Genomic DNA, 17,916 nt, shown 5'->3' on the forward strand with positions numbered 1-17,916 from the left:
CAGCTCCACGACTGGGGGCGAGGTCCAACCCCTGGCGTTGGGGACGCGTTGCCGAACTTTTCGGAGGTCGGGAGTGAAGGCAAAATCCAGAAGCCAAGTGACAGGCGTCTAGAGCTGAAGTAGGCGGGCAACCGGAGAGGAGCAGACAAGGACGCCGCCATCCTCCCAGGGGATTGGACTTCCGACTCTCGCGAGACCCGGTCTGAGCGCTCGCTTCAGCCGCCGCGACTTGCGGGTTGCTTTCTTCCAATACAAGCGGCCACACAGCAAGCGTCAAACTTGCAGTTCCGGGTCAGTGTCCCGGAAGCGGAAGCGCGGCCTCCGTGCTGTCAAAGTTGTAGTGTTCCTCGGTCCCGGGAAGGCTTGTGCAGGTCACTCGCTGGCTTTGGAGCGCTTCCCCCGTGAAGGGTGGGAGCGCGGGCACGGACCAGCGAGATGAGCACCATGTTTGCAGACACGCTGCTCATCGTTTTTATCTCCGTGTGCACCGCGCTGCTCGCCGAGGGTGAGAGGGGCTGTTCCTTAGACGATCGATTAGGCTCAGGGTGGAAGGGCACAGAGGATCCCCTTGTGCCCCCCGAGGGAAGATCGGGAGAGAGCCTCACTTCCTGCGGCCTGCATGGTCTGCTGCAAAAAATCCTTGGCGTTTCCTCGAGAGAAGCGTGAGGATACTGTGGAATCCGATTTCTTTTGACATATTTGTGCATATATTAAAAAAATAAGGAACATGTTTTGATCTGACTTTGGAAGAGGTTAATTACTGATATAGAGCAAAATGTTGAAATCCTTTTGTCTCCATCAGTAACAATTAAAGATAGTTTGTTGTGACTATTCCAATAATTCCTCATTAGCATGTTCGTTTTACTATTTTAGGAATAACGTGGGTCCTGGTTTACAGGACCGACAAGTACAAGAGATTGAAGGCAGAAGTGGAAAAACAAAGTAAAAAATGTGAGTATGATACGTGTGGTGGTTTCAGTTAAGGTCATTGAGTGCATGTTCACAGTGACCTTTTTGGTTTTTCTAGACAGGGTTTCTCAGTAGCTATGAAGCCAGCCCTGAAACTCACTCTGTAGACCAGGCTGGCCTCGAACTCACAGAGTTCTGCCTGCCTCTGCCTCCCCAGTGCTGGAGTCAAAGGCGTATGGCACACGTTGCATAGTAACTATTTTAGGAGCAACCAACTGATACTAAGAATATAAAAATAGTTCAGTGTACTTGGTTGGGGCACACGCTGAAATCTTGGCACTCAGGAGATCAAGACAGAATTGTGAGTTCCAAGCTGTTGTGGGCTTCATAGAAACATCACTCTCACATTACAGATAAAAACCATAAGATGGCTCAGAGGTTAAGAGCACTGGCTGCTCTCCCAGAGGTCCTGAGTTCAATTCCCAGCAACCACATGTTGGCTCTCAACCACCTGTAATGAGATCTGGTGCTCTCTTCTGGTGTGCGGGCATACATGGAGACAGAATGTTGTATGCATAATAAATAAATAAATCTTTAAAAAAAACGTAATCCAACTTGGTAAAAATAGAAACCAAAGATGACAGGGTTTCTCTGTTTACAGCTCTGGCTGTCCTGGAACTCGCTTTGTAGACCAGGCTGACCTCGAACTCTCAGAGATCCTACTGCCTCTGCCTCCTGAGTGCTGGGATTAAAGGTGTATACCACACCACCTGGCTTGAAATCAAAGACTTTTTTTTTTTGCTTTGTTTTGTTTTTTGTTTTTCGAGACAGAGTTTTGCTGTGGCTTTGGATCCTGTCCTGGAACTAGCTCTGTAGACCAGGCTGGTCTCGAACTCACAGAGATCCGCCTGCCTCTCCTCCCGAGTGCTGGGATTAAAGGCATGCGCCACCATCACCCGGCGAAATCAAAGACTTTTGTGCATTGTCTTTAATAAAGCTAAAAGGAATCTGTGTGTGGTGGAACTCCACTTTAATCCCAACACTCAGAGATATGGCAGGCCTGGTCTATGTAGTGAATTCCAGGCTAGCCAGAGCTGCCTATTGAGACCCTGCCTAAGGGGGAAACAAAGCTGAAGGGGAAAGGGGTCACGGCAGATGTATATGTGCAGTCTTGATGCTAAAGAAGAGGGCCCGTTCTGCTGTGAGGGACCATGGAAGCCTCCTGATGCAGGTGGTCCTAAAGTCCCTTGTGGGCTAGTTAGAATGTAGATAGAAAAGAAGCTAGGGGAGAAATTCTAAGTTGAGTGGTACCCTTTAGGGAAGCCAAGTTTCAGTTAGGTGAGAAAGTTGAAAAATGTTTGAAAAAAAATGATGAAAAGAGGTAAAATTCGTTGCCTTTGAAGTAAAGTTAAAAATTAAACAGGGTACAACTTATCACATAAACAAGGCCTTGTGTAGCCCAGGCAGGCCTCAGATTTATGATACTGCAACCTCAGCTCCCCAATTACTGGGACTTGACTACTTGAATGATTCTTTTTGTTTATTTGTTTGCTTTGTGTTTTGTTTTGTTTTGTTTTGTTTCAGATAGGATTTCTCTGTGTAACTCTGGCTGGCCTGGACCTCACTCTGTAGACCAGGCTGGCCTCACACTCACAGAGATTCTGCTGTCTCTGCCTCCCTGAATGCTGGGAATAAAGGTGTATGCCATCTCCCCCTGGCTTTTTTGAATGATTCTTTATAGGCACAATTGGTATGCAGTATTATTTTTGTTTTGTTTTTTGAGGTGGGTCTCATTTAGTCCTGGTTGGCCTTGAACTCACTATTACGCAGCTAAGGATGACCTTGAACTGATTCTCCTGATTACCTTCCAACGGCTGGAATTACAGCCATTCACAACCACAGCTAGCTTGTTTTCTTAGAATTTCTACAGCTATCTTTATTCTCATTTCCTTACATCTTTGTAAGATTTTTTAAAAAATTTTAGACAGGATCTTTTTTGTTTTGTTTTGAGACAGGGTTTCTCTGTAACTTTGGGGCTTGTCCTGGAACTCACTTTGTAGATCAGGCTGGCAGCAAACTCTCGAAGATCCTCCTGTCTCTGCCTCTGGAGTCCCGGGATTAAAGGCGGGGATTAAAGTCACCACTGCCTGGCATTAGACAGGATCTTAGGTAGGCCAGGCTAGCTTTGAACTCTATTTACCTGAGGTTAATGTTGAACTTCTGATCCTCTCATTTCTGCTTACTAAGTGCTAGAATTGCAGGTATGCGCTATCGCATCCAGTTTTGGGGGTGCTGGAGATTGTACTCAGAGCTTTGTGAGTGATAAGTAAGCCCACTTTTCCAGCCGAGGTGTATTCCTTGCCTCTTCTTCCATTTCTTCCCCCTTCACTGATCTTACTCGAGGGCCTGGAGCTTAGTGCTGTGATGGAGTTTTTGCCTAGCACATTCAAAGCCTTGAGTTCAACCTTCAGCAGTGGTTCACATAGTAACCGCTGTGGTTGGTTATATAAACGTCTCCACCTTATGGGACAGGAGACTCAGACACAGAAAGCTAATGATAGACTTACATCACAAGAAAACACAGAACTGGAGACTAAACCCAGACTTTTGTTTTGAAGCCTAGACTTCTACAATTACAGTTCACCGTTCCTTAGTCAATGTTGATAATGGCGGCTCACCATATCTAAGACCATTATATTTACCGTCACAAACAGGATTCTCTTCCAGGATTTTCTTACCTTCAGGACTTTATGCTTCTAGCAGGGAAATCCAAAAATCTTTTTTTTTAATATTTATTTATTTATTATGTATACAATATTTTGTCCGTGTGTATGTCTGCAGGACAGAAGAGGGCACCAGATCTCATTACAGATGGTTGTGAGCCACCATGTGGTTGCTGGGAATTGAACTCAGGACCTTTGGAAGAGCAGGCAATGCTCTTAACCACTGAGCCATCTCTCCAGCCCCCCAAAAATCTTTTAAAAAAAGTCATAAGATTTCTTTGTTGCTTGTTTCTACTTACTAGCATAAAAATGCTTCTAGGGCACAGTTTTTTTTTTCAGCGTAACTTTCTTGTAATTCATTTGTGATAAAGCATCTTTTTAATATGTAGTTTTATGTGTTTATTTTTACAGTAGAAAAGAAGAAGGAAACTATAACAGAGTCAGCTGGCCGACAACAAAAAAAGAAGATAGGTGCGATATAACCTAAATAAAACTTAATTTTTTTGTTATCTTTTTATTTTTTAACGTATTTTTAATTAGAGTTATATCACTTTACCCCTTTTCCTTCCTCCAGCCCCTCCCAGATACTCTCTCTAGAACCCTTCCCATATCTGCCCCCATGCTCAAATTGATAGTTTCTATTCTTTCTTATTTTTACATACATATATGTCTATGCATATATAAGTATATAAATACAATGTTTTGTCTGTTTTTGCTTTTTGTGTGTATATGGTTTCAAGGCTGACTAGTTTGTATTGGATAACCAGTAAGGGGGCTCATGCCTGAGCAAGGCTAGTTCTCCCTCTCCCCTTAGTTGTCTTTAGTTCTTCGTCTAGAGGTGGGACCCTGTGACGTTTTCTCCCTTCCATGTTCATGTCCATTGATATTCCCATTGTTCTGGTCTTGTTTACGCAGCCATTTCTAGAAGAGACTGTTTACCAGCAGACTTCCTGGTACTCTGGCTCTTACAATCTTTTTCTCCCTCTTTTGTGATGTTCCCTGAGCATAGATACAGGAGTTGTGAGGTTGATGTAGTCACTGGGACCAGGATCTGTTGATCTCTGCTTTGTGTCCAGCTGTGGTTTTCTGTGGTGGTCTCCATTTGCTGCAGGAAGCTGCTTTGATGCGGTGGTCTAAGGATGAGATGCAGAGTGTAGTAAGGAGCTATGCTGGCCTAACAAAGTGGCAGTAGTAGATGGTTTTTCTCAAACTTTTATTATGTGAGCCTCCCTGTGGGTGCTGAGAAGTAAACGTAGGTCCTTTGGAAGACCAACCAGTGCTCTTGACTGCTGAGCCATCTCTCTAGCCCCAGTAGTCTTTGCTGTGACCGCACTAGCTCCAGGAAGTCGGCTAGGTTTCTAAGCATGATTTCCCTCTTGTTTATTAGGCCTTGAGTCCAGTCAGACAGCTGCTGGTTATCATCACTCTGTGAGCGCCACTTAGAGCACTTTTATTTAAGTGGGAAAACTTTGGCACTCTTCTATATTTAAACATTCTGTTAGTGCAAAGTAAGTAACAGGTTGTTGCACTTATTCACTTCATTTTGTTGAATGATATTGAAACAAAATGCTTTTGTAACCTCTAGACAGTGTTAATGTATTCAAGAATTATGCTGTGTTCAATACTTTTGTACTAACCAGTTTATTAATTCTTTTCAGAGAGACAAGAAGAGAAACTAAAGAACAACAATCGAGACCTGTCAATGGTGAGAGGCCAGAGACCACATAAGCTGTTTTTTATTTTATTTTTTTTTTTAAGCAAAAGCCCTATTTGCATCAAATGCATTGCATTTAGGTTTTTTGTTTTTGTTTTTATGTTTTGAGACAGGGTTTCTTTGTGTAGCCATTGCTGTCCTGGAATTTGCTTTGTAGACCAGGCTGGCCTCGAACTCAGAGAAGTCCGCCTGCCTCTGCCTCCTGAGTGTGGGGATTAAAGGTGTGTGCTGCCACTCTCGGCTACATTTAAGTTCTTTGGCTGATTTAAGTTCTTACAATTTATCACTTTTCAGGGGTATAAGTAATAATAACAGGTATTATTGAACTAAATAGAAAAAATGTGCTGCCACATTTAAACTTCTTTTTGAAGCTACCATGGTGGTGCATCCCTTTAATCCCAGCACTCAGAAGCAGAAGCAAGTGGAATCTCTCTGAGTTCCAGGCCTTTCAGGGTTGCATGGGGATACCTTGCCTCAAAGAAACAATGCTTTGGGGGTTATATTTGTTTCCTTCAGAAGTGTCTTGCCTTTTTGTCCCCTGCACCGATATATCCAAGTTTTCGTATGCAATGGAGTGATGAGCACAAGCACCAGTAGAGATAAAACGCTGGCGCAATAACATGTGTGCAGTGTTTCCGTCACTTAGGATACAGTAGTCACTATGACGCGCATGTCTCGGTTTTTTTGTTTTGGTTTGTTTTGTTCTGTTCTGTTTTGGTCTTTCAAGACAGGCTTTCTCTATGTGTCTTTGGAGCCCTGACCTAGAACTTGGTCTGTAGACCAGGCTGACCTCTAATTCACAAAGATCCTCATGTCTCTACCCCCTAAGTGCTGGGATTAAACGCATGCGCCACCACCACTCCGATCATGTCTTGCCTTTTAAAAAAGTTTTTTTTTAAAGTTTTATTCTTTTTAAAATAACTATTATTACTTATTTTATGTGTATAGACATTTTACCTGCATGTGTGTCGTGTACCATGTGCATGCCTGGTGCCTTCAGATTTGAGTACTAGGGACTGAACCCAGATCCTCTCTGGAAGGAGCAGCCAATGGTCTTAACCACTGTTTCATATATCCAGCCCCTTTTTAGTTTTAAATACAATCATTTTTCCACCTGTGTCCGTACTGAATCTTGGGTTTATGCTGTTTATATAATTCCAGTATAGGGGTGGCACATTGTAAATAGTTAAGAGTCTTGGTTGTTTGTCATAAAAATGTAAGGAGAAGTGATTTCCTAGACCTCTTACTCCTCACTTGACTCAGGACTGCCTTTAAGTTCTGTGTATTTAGCAATAGCACATCTCCAGATTCCATGAGTTTCTTCACTTACTGAGAGATCTTGGCTATGCTTCTTCATTTCCTAAAAATTCTTTTCCAGGATGACTATAATTTACAGATAGCACTTATTTTTTTCCTGACACATGGTCCTACTGTGTACCCCTAGCTGGCCTGGAACTCACTTTCTAGACTAGGTTGGCCTCAAACTTAGAAAGATAAGTCTGCCTCTCCCTCCTTAGTGCTGGTATTAAAGGTGTGTGGACCTGGCTACAGGGAGATACTTTAAAAAGTGAGTTTTCTTACCTTTAGCACATTTTTAAACATGTTCACTATTTGGAAATTATCTGAAAACTGTCTATATGTATTTATGGGATGTGGAATTTAATAAGAATTTTGTTGTTGTTGTTGTTGTTTTTTTTTTTTTGGTTTTTTGAGACAGGGTTTCTCTGTGACTTTGGAGCCTGTCCTGGAACTAGATCTGTAGACCAGGCTGGTCTCGAACTCACAGAGATCTGTTAATAAGAATTTAGTTGCACATAACAGGATACCAAAATCACAATGGTCTACCATGTTGCTTTCTTTCTGTTGCTCATGAAATCAAGAGGTTGGCAGCCCTAAGCTTAGCATGCCCTCAGTCAAAATTCTCTTGTCTGATTGATGCTTTTCCTTGAGGCATTTTATTCTTCATTCCAGCCACCCCACCCCAGCCCTTGAAAAAAATCCTATGAATATTCAAGTTTGTCATTTTAAAAAGTGCTTTTCAGATCCGGGTTTTGTAGTTGTACATGTCTGTGATCCTCAGCAGGTTTAGGCAGAGTCAGTGAGATCAAGAATTCAAATTGGCAACATAACCAGACTTTTATCATAATAATAATAGAACATAGATCCCAGTGAACACTTGTTATTGCTGACTGGTTGGCCAGAAAGGGGCCTCAGAGCTACCCCAGTTCAAGTAAGGAGAGGAGAAACTGGAGGTGGAAGAAGAGCTTTTTGCCAAGGAGAACTTTTTTTTTTTAAAGATTTATTTATTTATTATGTATACAGCATTCTGTCTGCATGGATGTCTGCACGCCAGAAGAGGGCACCAGATCTCATTACAGATGGTTTTGAGCCACCATGTGGTTGCTGGGAATTGAACTCAGGACCTTTGGAAGAGCAGCTAGTACTCTTAACCGCTGAGCCATCTCTCCAGCCCCCCAAGGAGAACTTTTTGTTTTTCATTTGTTTGTTTTTGAGACAGGGTCTCACTGTGTAGCCCTGTCTGATGTCAAACTAACAGGATCAGCATGTGTCTGCGTCCCAGTGTATGCCATCACACCCAGTGGAAACCTTTTAAGAGAAATTACATGACACTTCAATTTTTGGAGGATGCCTTATTTCTTTATTTTTAGTGTGAAATGATCTTTTTTTGTTGTTGTTGCTTTCCTTATAGGTACGAATGAAATCCATGTTTGCAATTGGCTTTTGTTTTACTGCCTTAATGGGAATGTTTAATTCCATGTGAGTAACCCTTTATCTTCTTCTGCCTAATAAATGTTATTCTATGTTTGTATGCAAATGAGCGTAAGGTTTTTATCAATACTTTGTCAGAATTTCAAAGTTATAGCCTTGTACTTGGAAAGCTGAAGCCATAGTATTCTGAGTTTGAGGCCTGCCTAGAACTTCATAGCCAAATCTTCTCTCAAAAGTAATGGAAGAAAGAAAATAAAATTTTACAATTAAAAACAAAGTTACAAGAATAGTAAATCTGTTATCCAGATTTACAGTTGTTATTTCACCTCAGTTGTTTTTTCTCATACACATATAAACAGTTTCTCTGTTTAACCCTGGCTGGCTTTCCTGAACTCATTTTGTAGACCAAGCTGGCCTTGAACTCAAGAGATCCTGCTGCCTCTCTGCCTCTCAACTGCTGGGACTAAAGGAGAGTGCCACTAGTCCAGGCTCATAGTAACTTTTTAAACCTACTTAATAGGGAGAACATTTATTTTTTAGATATCAACTTAGGCTTATATAATTCAATATGCTCTTCTTTTTAAATTGCTTACTAATATGCTTCTCCAAACTGAAGGTATTCATATAAAAAGGTTTTGACTCTTAAAATAGTCTTAACAACTATAATCTTGTTCAGCGATGAGGTACTGTTGTTTAAACAAGCATATAGCAGAGCAGAGCAATTACGGTACTGCTTTGACAGAACTAGATAAACATCCAGAGTTCACCTGAGCTACAGCATGTCAATAGAGTTGCCTGGCTTTCTTCTCTCCTTACCGCTCGCTCTCTCTCTTTTCTCAAACTTCCTTTTTGTCTGTTCTTCTATTTCTCCTTCCAAAGTGTTTCTCCATATGTTTCAGTGTTAGCACAATTTTACAGGAAGGCCAGGCCATAGTGGTGCACACACTCAGGAGGCAGAGGCATCATCTCTGAATTCGAGGCCAGCCTGGTCTACAGAGCGAGTTCCAGGACAGCCAGAGCTATACAGAGAAGCCCTGTCTCAAAAAAACAAACAAACCAAGCAATTTACAGGAAGAGAAATAAGCCAACGATACATTTGTTGTAAAAGGAGCTCCTGGCCGCCTGGCTAGCTTATACCCCGAAATAACAACAGACAAATTATATTCATTTAAATACTGCCTGGCCCATTATTTCTACCCTCATATTGGCTAACTCTCACATCTTAATTAACCCATTTCTATTAATGTGTATTGTCACTTGACCGTGGCTTTCCGGCATGAGTCTAACCAGTGTCCTTCTCAGAGAGGAGAGCCATGGCGTCTGCCACACTGCCTTCTTCCTCTGAGAATTCTGTTCTGTCTCCCCCCCTATCTAAGTTCGCCCTATCAACTATGCCAAGGCAGTCTCTTTATTTAACCAATGAAAGTAACACCTAGACAGAAGACCCTCTTACACCATACATCGATGAGCATTATGATAGAAATGTGTGGAAGTATACTAGGGAAGGAAGAAGAAAGTGGTTATTTTTATCTAGGTGAGGGCTTTAGAGAAAGTAAAATTCCTAGCCAGACATGATGGCACATGACTTTAATATCCCAGCACTGGGGAGGCAGATGCAGGCAGATCTCTGAATTCAAGGCCTGCCTGCTCTATGTAGTGAGTACAAGTCAGCCAGAGCTACCTAGTGAGACCTTAACTCAAAAAGAAAACAAAAAACCCCACAAATTCTACTTAGATAATCATTCTTGGAATCACAGGCCTTTAGAAGTGGAAGGCATTGGGTAACTTTCCAGGGTATCTAAAAATCCCACGATGTCTTTCCTTATATTTCCCCCATTTATTGTTTTTGTGTATGGTAATGAAGGGCACACCACGGTATTCTTTTGGATGCTGAAGGACAACTTTTAAGAACTGATTCACAGCTTCAACTATACAGCGAGACCCTGTTTCCAAGAGGAAAAACAGCACCCAACATTAGACTAAGAAAGGGAAGGTGCATGCTCCTAGGGCTAGGGAAGCAGCCGGAATGCCAAAGAGCGCTTTCTTTCCAAGTTGCTCCTCTTCTTGATTTCATTCAGTGGAAATAAAAGGTTAGAACTAGGAAGCTGTAGGTAATGCTTTAGCAATTAAATTTAAATTTTATTCTATAAAAGGAGCATAATGTTTCCTGAGAGCCATACTTTGTGAATAGGTTTTCAGGTCTGAAAAATAATTCCTGGGCCTGAGTTGATAGAGTGCTTGCTTGCCTGGCATGTGGAAAGTCCTAGGTTCAGCACCTAGCACTGCATGAACTGGGCCTGGTAGCCAATGCCTGCAATCCCAGCACTTGGGAGGTGGAGGCAGTAGGTTCAGAGTTGTCTAGGGTTGCCTAGGCTAAATTTGCCTGTTATTTAAAAAGAAAATAGGTCCTTTCCTGAGTCCAAATACGCTTCCCTGTACCTCTACTCATGAGTAGCATTCGTGCCTGGGATTTGCAAAGCTTTAAGGAAACAATCTACCTTGCCCCAACTCTTCTTTCCTTTCTTAGGTTGGCCACAACGTTTAGCTATTTCTCATAAAATCTCCTAGTCCTATGTTAAAAAAAAAATCACTACAAGTCAGTCTTTGCCAAGGAGCTCAAGAAATCTCTACATGGTGGTAGAACACACCTTTAATCTAAGCACTCTGGAGGCAAAGGCAGGTGAGTCTCTGAGTTCACTATCAATGTGCTCTACAGAGGGAATTCTGGGACAGCGAGGGAGAGAGAGAGAATTGTGAACCCAACAGTTTCCTATGAAACCAAACATTAATTCCAATCTATTATAAGTTCTTTGTTTTAGAATATACTTTACCCAAATACTTTTTAACGCTTTAAAAGATTTAAGTTTTTTAAAACTTTTTTAAAAAATTGTCTGTGTGTATATGGTGGGGAGAGGTGCCTGTCCGGAAGTCAGAGGACAACTTGCAGGCGATGATTCCCTCCTTTGTCACGTGGGTGACAGGATGGAACTCAGGTCATCAGGCTTGACAGCAGGCACCTTTTCATAATGAGCCGTCTTACTGGCCCCTAAAAGTTACTTTTCATTAAAATTTCCATGTTCACATCTACCAGATGTCTTGATACTTGAAGATACTTATGGGTGTTTTGCCTGCATGTATGCACCTTGTGCAAACCTAATGTCTGCAGGGGTAAGGTGACATCTCTTGGAACTGGAGTTATAGATAGGATTTTTCTGTGTTACCAGCCCTGGCTGTCCTGGAACTCACTCTGTAAACTAGGCTGGCCTTGAACTCATAGAGATCCACCTGTCTCTGCCTCCTGAGTGCTGGAATTACAGGTGTGTGCCACCATGCCTGGCTTAGTTCAATTTTTAATATAGCATATATTAATAGCTATAGTTGGCACAATAAAAGTCTGCTGGGTCCTCTATAATTTGGCAGGGTCTGTTCTTCATACCAGAAGCATGGAGAACCACTTGTTTAGAGAGCACTGGTTAGCCTGGATCCTTTCCTGCATCACTGCATTTTCAGTCTTTGTCAAAGTGTTCTAGCTGTGCCCAGATGATTTTCTAAACATAACAGTTCTTTGCTTTTATTTTTCCATTTTAGATTTGATGGTAGAGTGGTAGCAAAGCTCCCCTTCACCCCTCTTTCTTACATCCAAGGATTGTCTCATCGAAACCTGCTGGGCGATGACACCACAGACTGCTCCTTCATCTTTTTGTACATTCTGTGTACTATGTCAATCCGACAAGTGAGTATTCATACCCTGCATTTATATGTATAGCTTTCCTTTCTTTCCGTGCTCAAGCTCGCTTTACTTCTGTAACGCTGGGAACGCTCATCTTTCAGTTGCTCGTTTTAGAATTCTAGTGTATTGTTTACAACTATATTAAATGCCTGAATTACTGACTTTAGGGAAAGCAAAAGAAAGGTTCAGTGGCCGAGGCTGAGAGCAGCACAGAATATGGGGTGACTTGCTCTCACTGCTGCACCGAGTGTCAAGGTGAAGTTCTCCGCCGTAGCATGACATCTTAGTCTACCCGCTCAGCATCTTGTTTCTCGAAGCAGTTTTTCCTTAACATTTTTCTCCTTCGTTTCAGTAAACATGTCATTTAAAAGCCATCAGAGTTTTTAAACTGGTTTTTATTCTCAAAAATGACAAGGACTCACTTAATTGACCCCTGTCCCTGCAGAATAACTGAGCAAAGATGCCTTGTATGTTTTGTCTAGAATTATATTGCTATGTTCATTGGCTGGACAAATGTGGTATCGTTATGTGTTCTCAAATGTCTTATTTCAAATTGTTTTTATTTCTCAGAATCCTTCTCCTAGTGCTAAATACATTGTAGGTGCCAAGGAAATACTTGTCAATTTTTGTTGTTTTTAATTTTATTTTTTGAGACAATCTTATATATCCCAAGCTGGCATTAAATGCCTAATCCTCCTAACTGTACTTCCCAAGTGCTGGGATTACAGGCATATGCCTTCACACCTGGCTTTTAATGCCCAAATTTTAAAAGCTGGGAATTGGTCAGGTATGGTGGCACATGCCTTTAATCCCAGCACTCAGGAGGCAGAGACAGGCAGAAGGAAGAAAGAAAAGAAAGTGAAAGAAAGAAGGGAAAGGGCTGGAAAAAAAAAAGATCATGTTTTTGCCACGTGGTGGTGGTGGTGGTGGTGGTATACACCTTTGGAAGCAGAGGCAGGCAAATTTCTGAGTTCAGGTCATCCAAACCTGGTCTACAGAGCAAGCTTAGCCAAGGCTACTGTAAAGAGACCCTGTCTTGAAAAACAAAACAGAAAAACCTTGGAAATTGGTAACATATTACTCTTTTGTGCAGTGTCAGTGTTTTTGTTTTTAATTTTTTTTACACATATATGTGAAGTTAATTAATTTGTTTTTTGTTTTTCAAGACAGGTATCTCTGTGTAGCTTTGGATCCTGTCCTGGAACTTGCTCTGTAGACCAGGCTAGCCTCGAACTCACCATGATCCGCTTGCCTCTGCTTCTTGAGTGCCTCTTGGATTAAAGGCATGCAACACCACTGCCCTACTGTGAAGTTAATTATAAAAGTAATACAAATGCAGATTTTTCTTTCTCTAGCCTGATCTACTAATTATTGGTCTTTCTAACTCATTCTAAAATTTTCATTAAATATGAGTTATATTGTATGCTACGTATATTTAAATGCTTTGTGATAAATACAGTTTAAAGGGGTCCTTTAAGTTGTATTTGTTACTTCATATTCTGACAAGGGATTAAAGGGGGTATGTACTTCTAAAGGAGCCTAAGTCTGGACATTTTCCCAGTGTCTTAATTGCAACAGATAATGAAGGAGTAATGAAGGATAGGAAGTTGAGATGTATAAAACTGTGTACACTGAACATCATTTGTTAAGCAGAATTTTAGCATAGTAAGGGTGGTGGAAGAGAACCCACTAGACTAAGAATCAATTGTGTAGGTTTAAATTATAATTTTTTTGGGATAGGTCTAATGTGGCTCAGGCTGGCCTTGAACTCTTGATCCCCCGGCCTTCACCTCCTGAGCACTGGAGTTACGGGCCTGCCACCACATCCACTTTACCTCTGCTCTCAGTTTAGCTCTGTCGTTCTGGAGCATCCATATGCCTTTTCATAGTTTAGTTTCTTCAGATACCAAATGAAGGAATTGAGAAGAGAAAGGAGATAATCCCTGAGGTTTTTCTTAAGAAATGCTGGGTCCCTGTTGGCCTTTACTTCACCTTGGCTCACTCAGAAGCCCTCTCCATTCTTGTTAAAGCATATGCCAATTGATTTCCTAGTCAGCTGTCTGTTCAGGAGTGCTCTTTAGCACACCCACGCCTGTCTGCTCCAAGAGTCCATTGTTTTCCAAAACCTGTTTATCTGGTTTTGCTTGTTATTGTTGTTATGTAATTAAATTTAATGTTATATTAGCTAAAGAAATCAGGACATAAAATACTTTTTTTTTTATAGGATCTTCTTCAGTACTTTTTACAAAACTGAATAGCTTTTTTTTTCTTAAAAAAAAACTATTTGTTGCATTAGATACTGTTGACAGAAGTTTCTGTCCCACCAGCAGCTTCCAAATAAATACACTGAGGTTTATATTACTTATAAATGCTTGGCCAATAGCCCAGGCTTGTTACTACATTTTAAGCTCTTACATTTTAAGTTAACCCATAGGTCTTATTTATGCTCAGCCACGTGGTGGTACTTTTATTAACATCCCCTGCTCCCTCTGAGTCGGCCTGGCAACTCCTGACTCTGCCTTTTTTCCTCCCAGCATTTTCCTAGTTTGACTCCCCTGTCTAACCTTATTCTGTTCAGCTTTTGGTCAGTCAGCTATTTATTAAACAAATCGCAGTGACATATATTCACACAGTGTAAAGGACTGTTCCACAACAAGATACAATTAAGATAAAGAAAAAGATGGAAAGGATTTATAAATCTAAAAATTTGTCAGGCAGTAGTGACTCACGCCTTAAATCCCAGCTCTTGGGAGGCAGAGGCAAGCAGATCTCTCTGAGTTTGAGGCCAGTCTGATCCTCAAAGCAAGTTCAAGGACAGCCAGGGCTGTTAAACAGAGAAACTCTGTCTTGAAAACAAACAAAAGGCCACTTTTTTGGATTAGCAGACCCAGGTCCCGTCAAGAATGTACGGCTCTTACTTTTGTGATCTTCAGTATTTAAAAATATGACATAGTCACCCTGTTGCAGGTAACAGGGCTTTGACTTTGTGTCATTCTCATTGCTGAGAAGGGTGTAAAGCACTTTTTATGGCTTTTATTAAAATCAATTATTAATGTGCTTGCTTTACAGAACATTCAGAAGATCCTTGGCCTTGCCCCTTCTCGAGCTGCCACCAAGCAGGCTGGTGGATTTCTTGGCCCCCCACCTCCTTCTGGAAAGTTTTCTTGAAAGAAAGCAGAATTCTTTATTTCCTGTCTACTTTCTAGACATTCACATCAGACTGCCAAGGCACCTGGCCACATTCTAGTTTTGAGTTATTTCTCAGCTTTTTGGATATGATCGGAATGAGAGTGGCGTTTAACTAGTGGGTTAGTTCTCTCAGCCATGGATGACTTTAGTAAGTGGACGCATTGGTCAAATTTGGGTGATTTTTATGTAATCACAAAGATCATCTTTCTTCTATCACTTAAGTATTTCTGTGGGACAATGATCAAGCCTGTGTATGTGCCATGTACCATAGAAGCAGACTGTCTATGAACATTAGACAGCTAGGAGGAAAAACAGTTTGTATAACAACTTAATAGGAAGTTTTTGTTGTTTTTTAAAAAGCCAAATATGTCACTTATGTTTGATTTGATAACAAGCCAAATTTTTAGCTGTTTCATTTAGAGAGATATTTGATTTTTTTTTGCAAATTTAAATAAAATATTTTCTTTAATCTGAACATAAGGGTAAGCATTGGCCCAGAAGAGCTAAAATAAAATTTTGTCATGTGTTCCTATACTAACCTTGTCTCATATGTTCAAAATAGGGAATTGTCCTAGCGTACAATTTGAAAGTGTTCTAGTTTGCTTTCTGTTGCTTTGATAAAGATTGTGGTCAGAAGCAACTTAGGGGAGGAAGGGTTTATTTCACCTTACACTGCCAGGTCACAGTTCATCCTTGAGTGAAGTAAAGGTTAGAATTCAAGCAGGATCCAAAGCAGAAGCCATGGAAAAACGCTGCTTACCAGCTCTCTCTCTGGCTTGCCTCAGCTAGCTTTCTTATACAGCCCTGGCCCACCCTGTCTAGAAGACTCTACACTACAGAGGCCTGGACTGGGCCTCCTACATCACTCATCAGTGAAGACAGTCTCTCCCAGACATGGCTATAAGCCAGGCTGACCTGGGCGATTTCCTAAGTTCCCCCTTGCCAGGTGACACTGGGTTATGTAAAGTTGACAATAAAAACTCGCACAAAAAGTAAGAGTAAAAAGGAAAGGGAGAACGCCATGATTAGATAGTCTGTGCTTATCTGGTGCGATTCTGCTTGACTTGAAAGAAACAACTTCTGGGAGAGGGCTGGTTTCTCTTTACTGGAGACAGTACTTGGAGTCTGATCTCAGAGCACTGCTCATGGATACCGTTGTTTCTAGAGCTTTCTGTGAACATAATATTTGCTGTTTTAAAGCAAATTACATCATGAGCTCATACTGTCCAAGCCACAGCACCTATTTTACTTCTCTGGTTTGTATTTCCTTTATCAAACCATGTTTAGAATTACAGTTTTTAGTGCAGACCTGATGGAAGTGGAGTACCACACAATTGCCCTCTGGCTTATTCTCAGACACACCCAGAAGTCTCAACTGACCGCAAGCATTAGCCAGCAAGGCAACTGAAGCTTCTAGAATGTATTGATTTTGGTAGGGAGCAGTGCATCGCATTGGGAACTCACAGTCAGATAACAGATTTCCAGTAATATTTCCGAGATCTTAACTTTCAGAGACTCTCTGTTTTAAGTGATTTGTTTAGCAGTGTTGGGAACAACACCTGGGCCTTGTGCATTGAGCGCTCCATCACTGAGCAGCATCCTGAGCTCCCGAGTTTGCGTTTGAAATTCATGTCACAACTGTACAGTGTTTGAATGGGTTTCTAGGTCACCAGCAAAATCTTAAAGATGGAGGTGGTTACACTCGTGTAATGAGTGTAACTTTGTTCTTAAGACTCTACCTGTGAGAAAGATGGTGCAGAAGGTTCCCCAAAACAATTTCAATTTTAAAACAGTGGTGGGGTCATCAAGAACACCCCTGAAGCGATACTTCTGGGGAGCACAGAAAATCTCGAGTGAGTGTGTGCTGTTGATGAGTACAGCCATGTCAGGGACACCCCTGTCTCAGACGCATGCGGATGGCAAGACCTTCCCCCGCTTGAGTATGGAAACAGGCTGTGTTCAGAAAGTATCAACCGCAGCTTTCTCCTCTCTGATGACTTCAGTCTGAGTCCATTCCCCTACGGACCCCTCTCACTCCCCCCCCCCCACCACTAATACTAGTTAGAGATGAGTTAACCTGCCTCTTAACACACCGAGTTTCTAGACCGTTGGTGTGTCTCTATCAGAGTGCACAGCCCACCTGATCTCAGATTTTCTCTGCATGTCTGTCATTGACCATTTAGGGCAACCCCAAATGCCATGCTTGTCTTGGGAGATACTGCTACCTTATTCTTTTCCAATATTTGATGGCCCACAGACTCTGGGTAAAGAAATCACTGTGAGGGGGATGTCACCAACACTTGCTCACTCATCTCCCGGCTCTCAACCTGGTACCCCGCTCTTCTTCCTTCTGCGGCAATGATTTTTATGTAGTCATATCTGATTGTCTTACTTCTCTGAGAACAGCCACCCCATGGCTCCTACTGTCCTTTAAGTCAGTTTAAACTGTTGCACACACATCATTACCCCAAGCCAGATGTCAGTTCTCCCTCCTACACTTCTGTTCCCTGTTTCCTGAATCCCAGGCTTCAGTTATCAAAGCTGACTAAATAAATTCTTTATTTTTCTTGTGGGTGTTTTGTTTGTTTTGTTTGGGGCTTTCCTGTCTGTCTGCTCTGTCTGGTATGTTGTGTCTGATTTTCTCCTGCTGTCCTAGGAGTCACCATCATCTTGTGCAAGGTTTCTCTGACCTTGACATGGTTGGGTTAGACTTCCCTCCTTATGCTTCTATTTAAGCTTCTCATAAAAGTCATTTGTTAAATGATGAACAATGACCTTTCTAACCCTCAGTCTCCTGATCTGAAAAATGGGGCTAATAATCTTGGGAAAGCTCTTTACAGTCTATGAATCTGAGTCTTTGGATAACCTGTCTGACGCTTGCCCACCTTGCTTTGAATGCTCTCCGTGTTCATGTTCTTTGG

The 17,916-nt window shown here is 41.7% G+C and overlaps 1 protein-coding gene across 1 annotated transcript; it reads left to right on the forward strand.

Annotated features, from left to right (window-relative positions):
- The first annotated feature begins 294 nt into the window (after positions 1 to 294).
- Positions 295 to 17,567, forward strand: Tmco1 (transmembrane and coiled-coil domains 1). The gene is made up of 7 exons (XM_075988516.1): positions 295 to 505; positions 874 to 951; positions 4,044 to 4,103; positions 5,291 to 5,337; positions 8,057 to 8,124; positions 11,665 to 11,809; positions 14,876 to 17,567. Exons 1-7 carry the CDS (start codon positions 436 to 438, stop codon positions 14,972 to 14,974), a joined length of 567 nt encoding a protein of 188 aa, XP_075844631.1. The 5' UTR covers positions 295 to 435; the 3' UTR covers positions 14,975 to 17,567.
- Positions 17,568 to 17,916: the final 349 nt, after the last annotated feature.

Source organism: Microtus pennsylvanicus, chromosome 10, assembly GCF_037038515.1.
Source record: "Microtus pennsylvanicus isolate mMicPen1 chromosome 10, mMicPen1.hap1, whole genome shotgun sequence".
NCBI lineage: Eukaryota > Metazoa > Chordata > Mammalia > Rodentia > Cricetidae > Microtus > Microtus pennsylvanicus.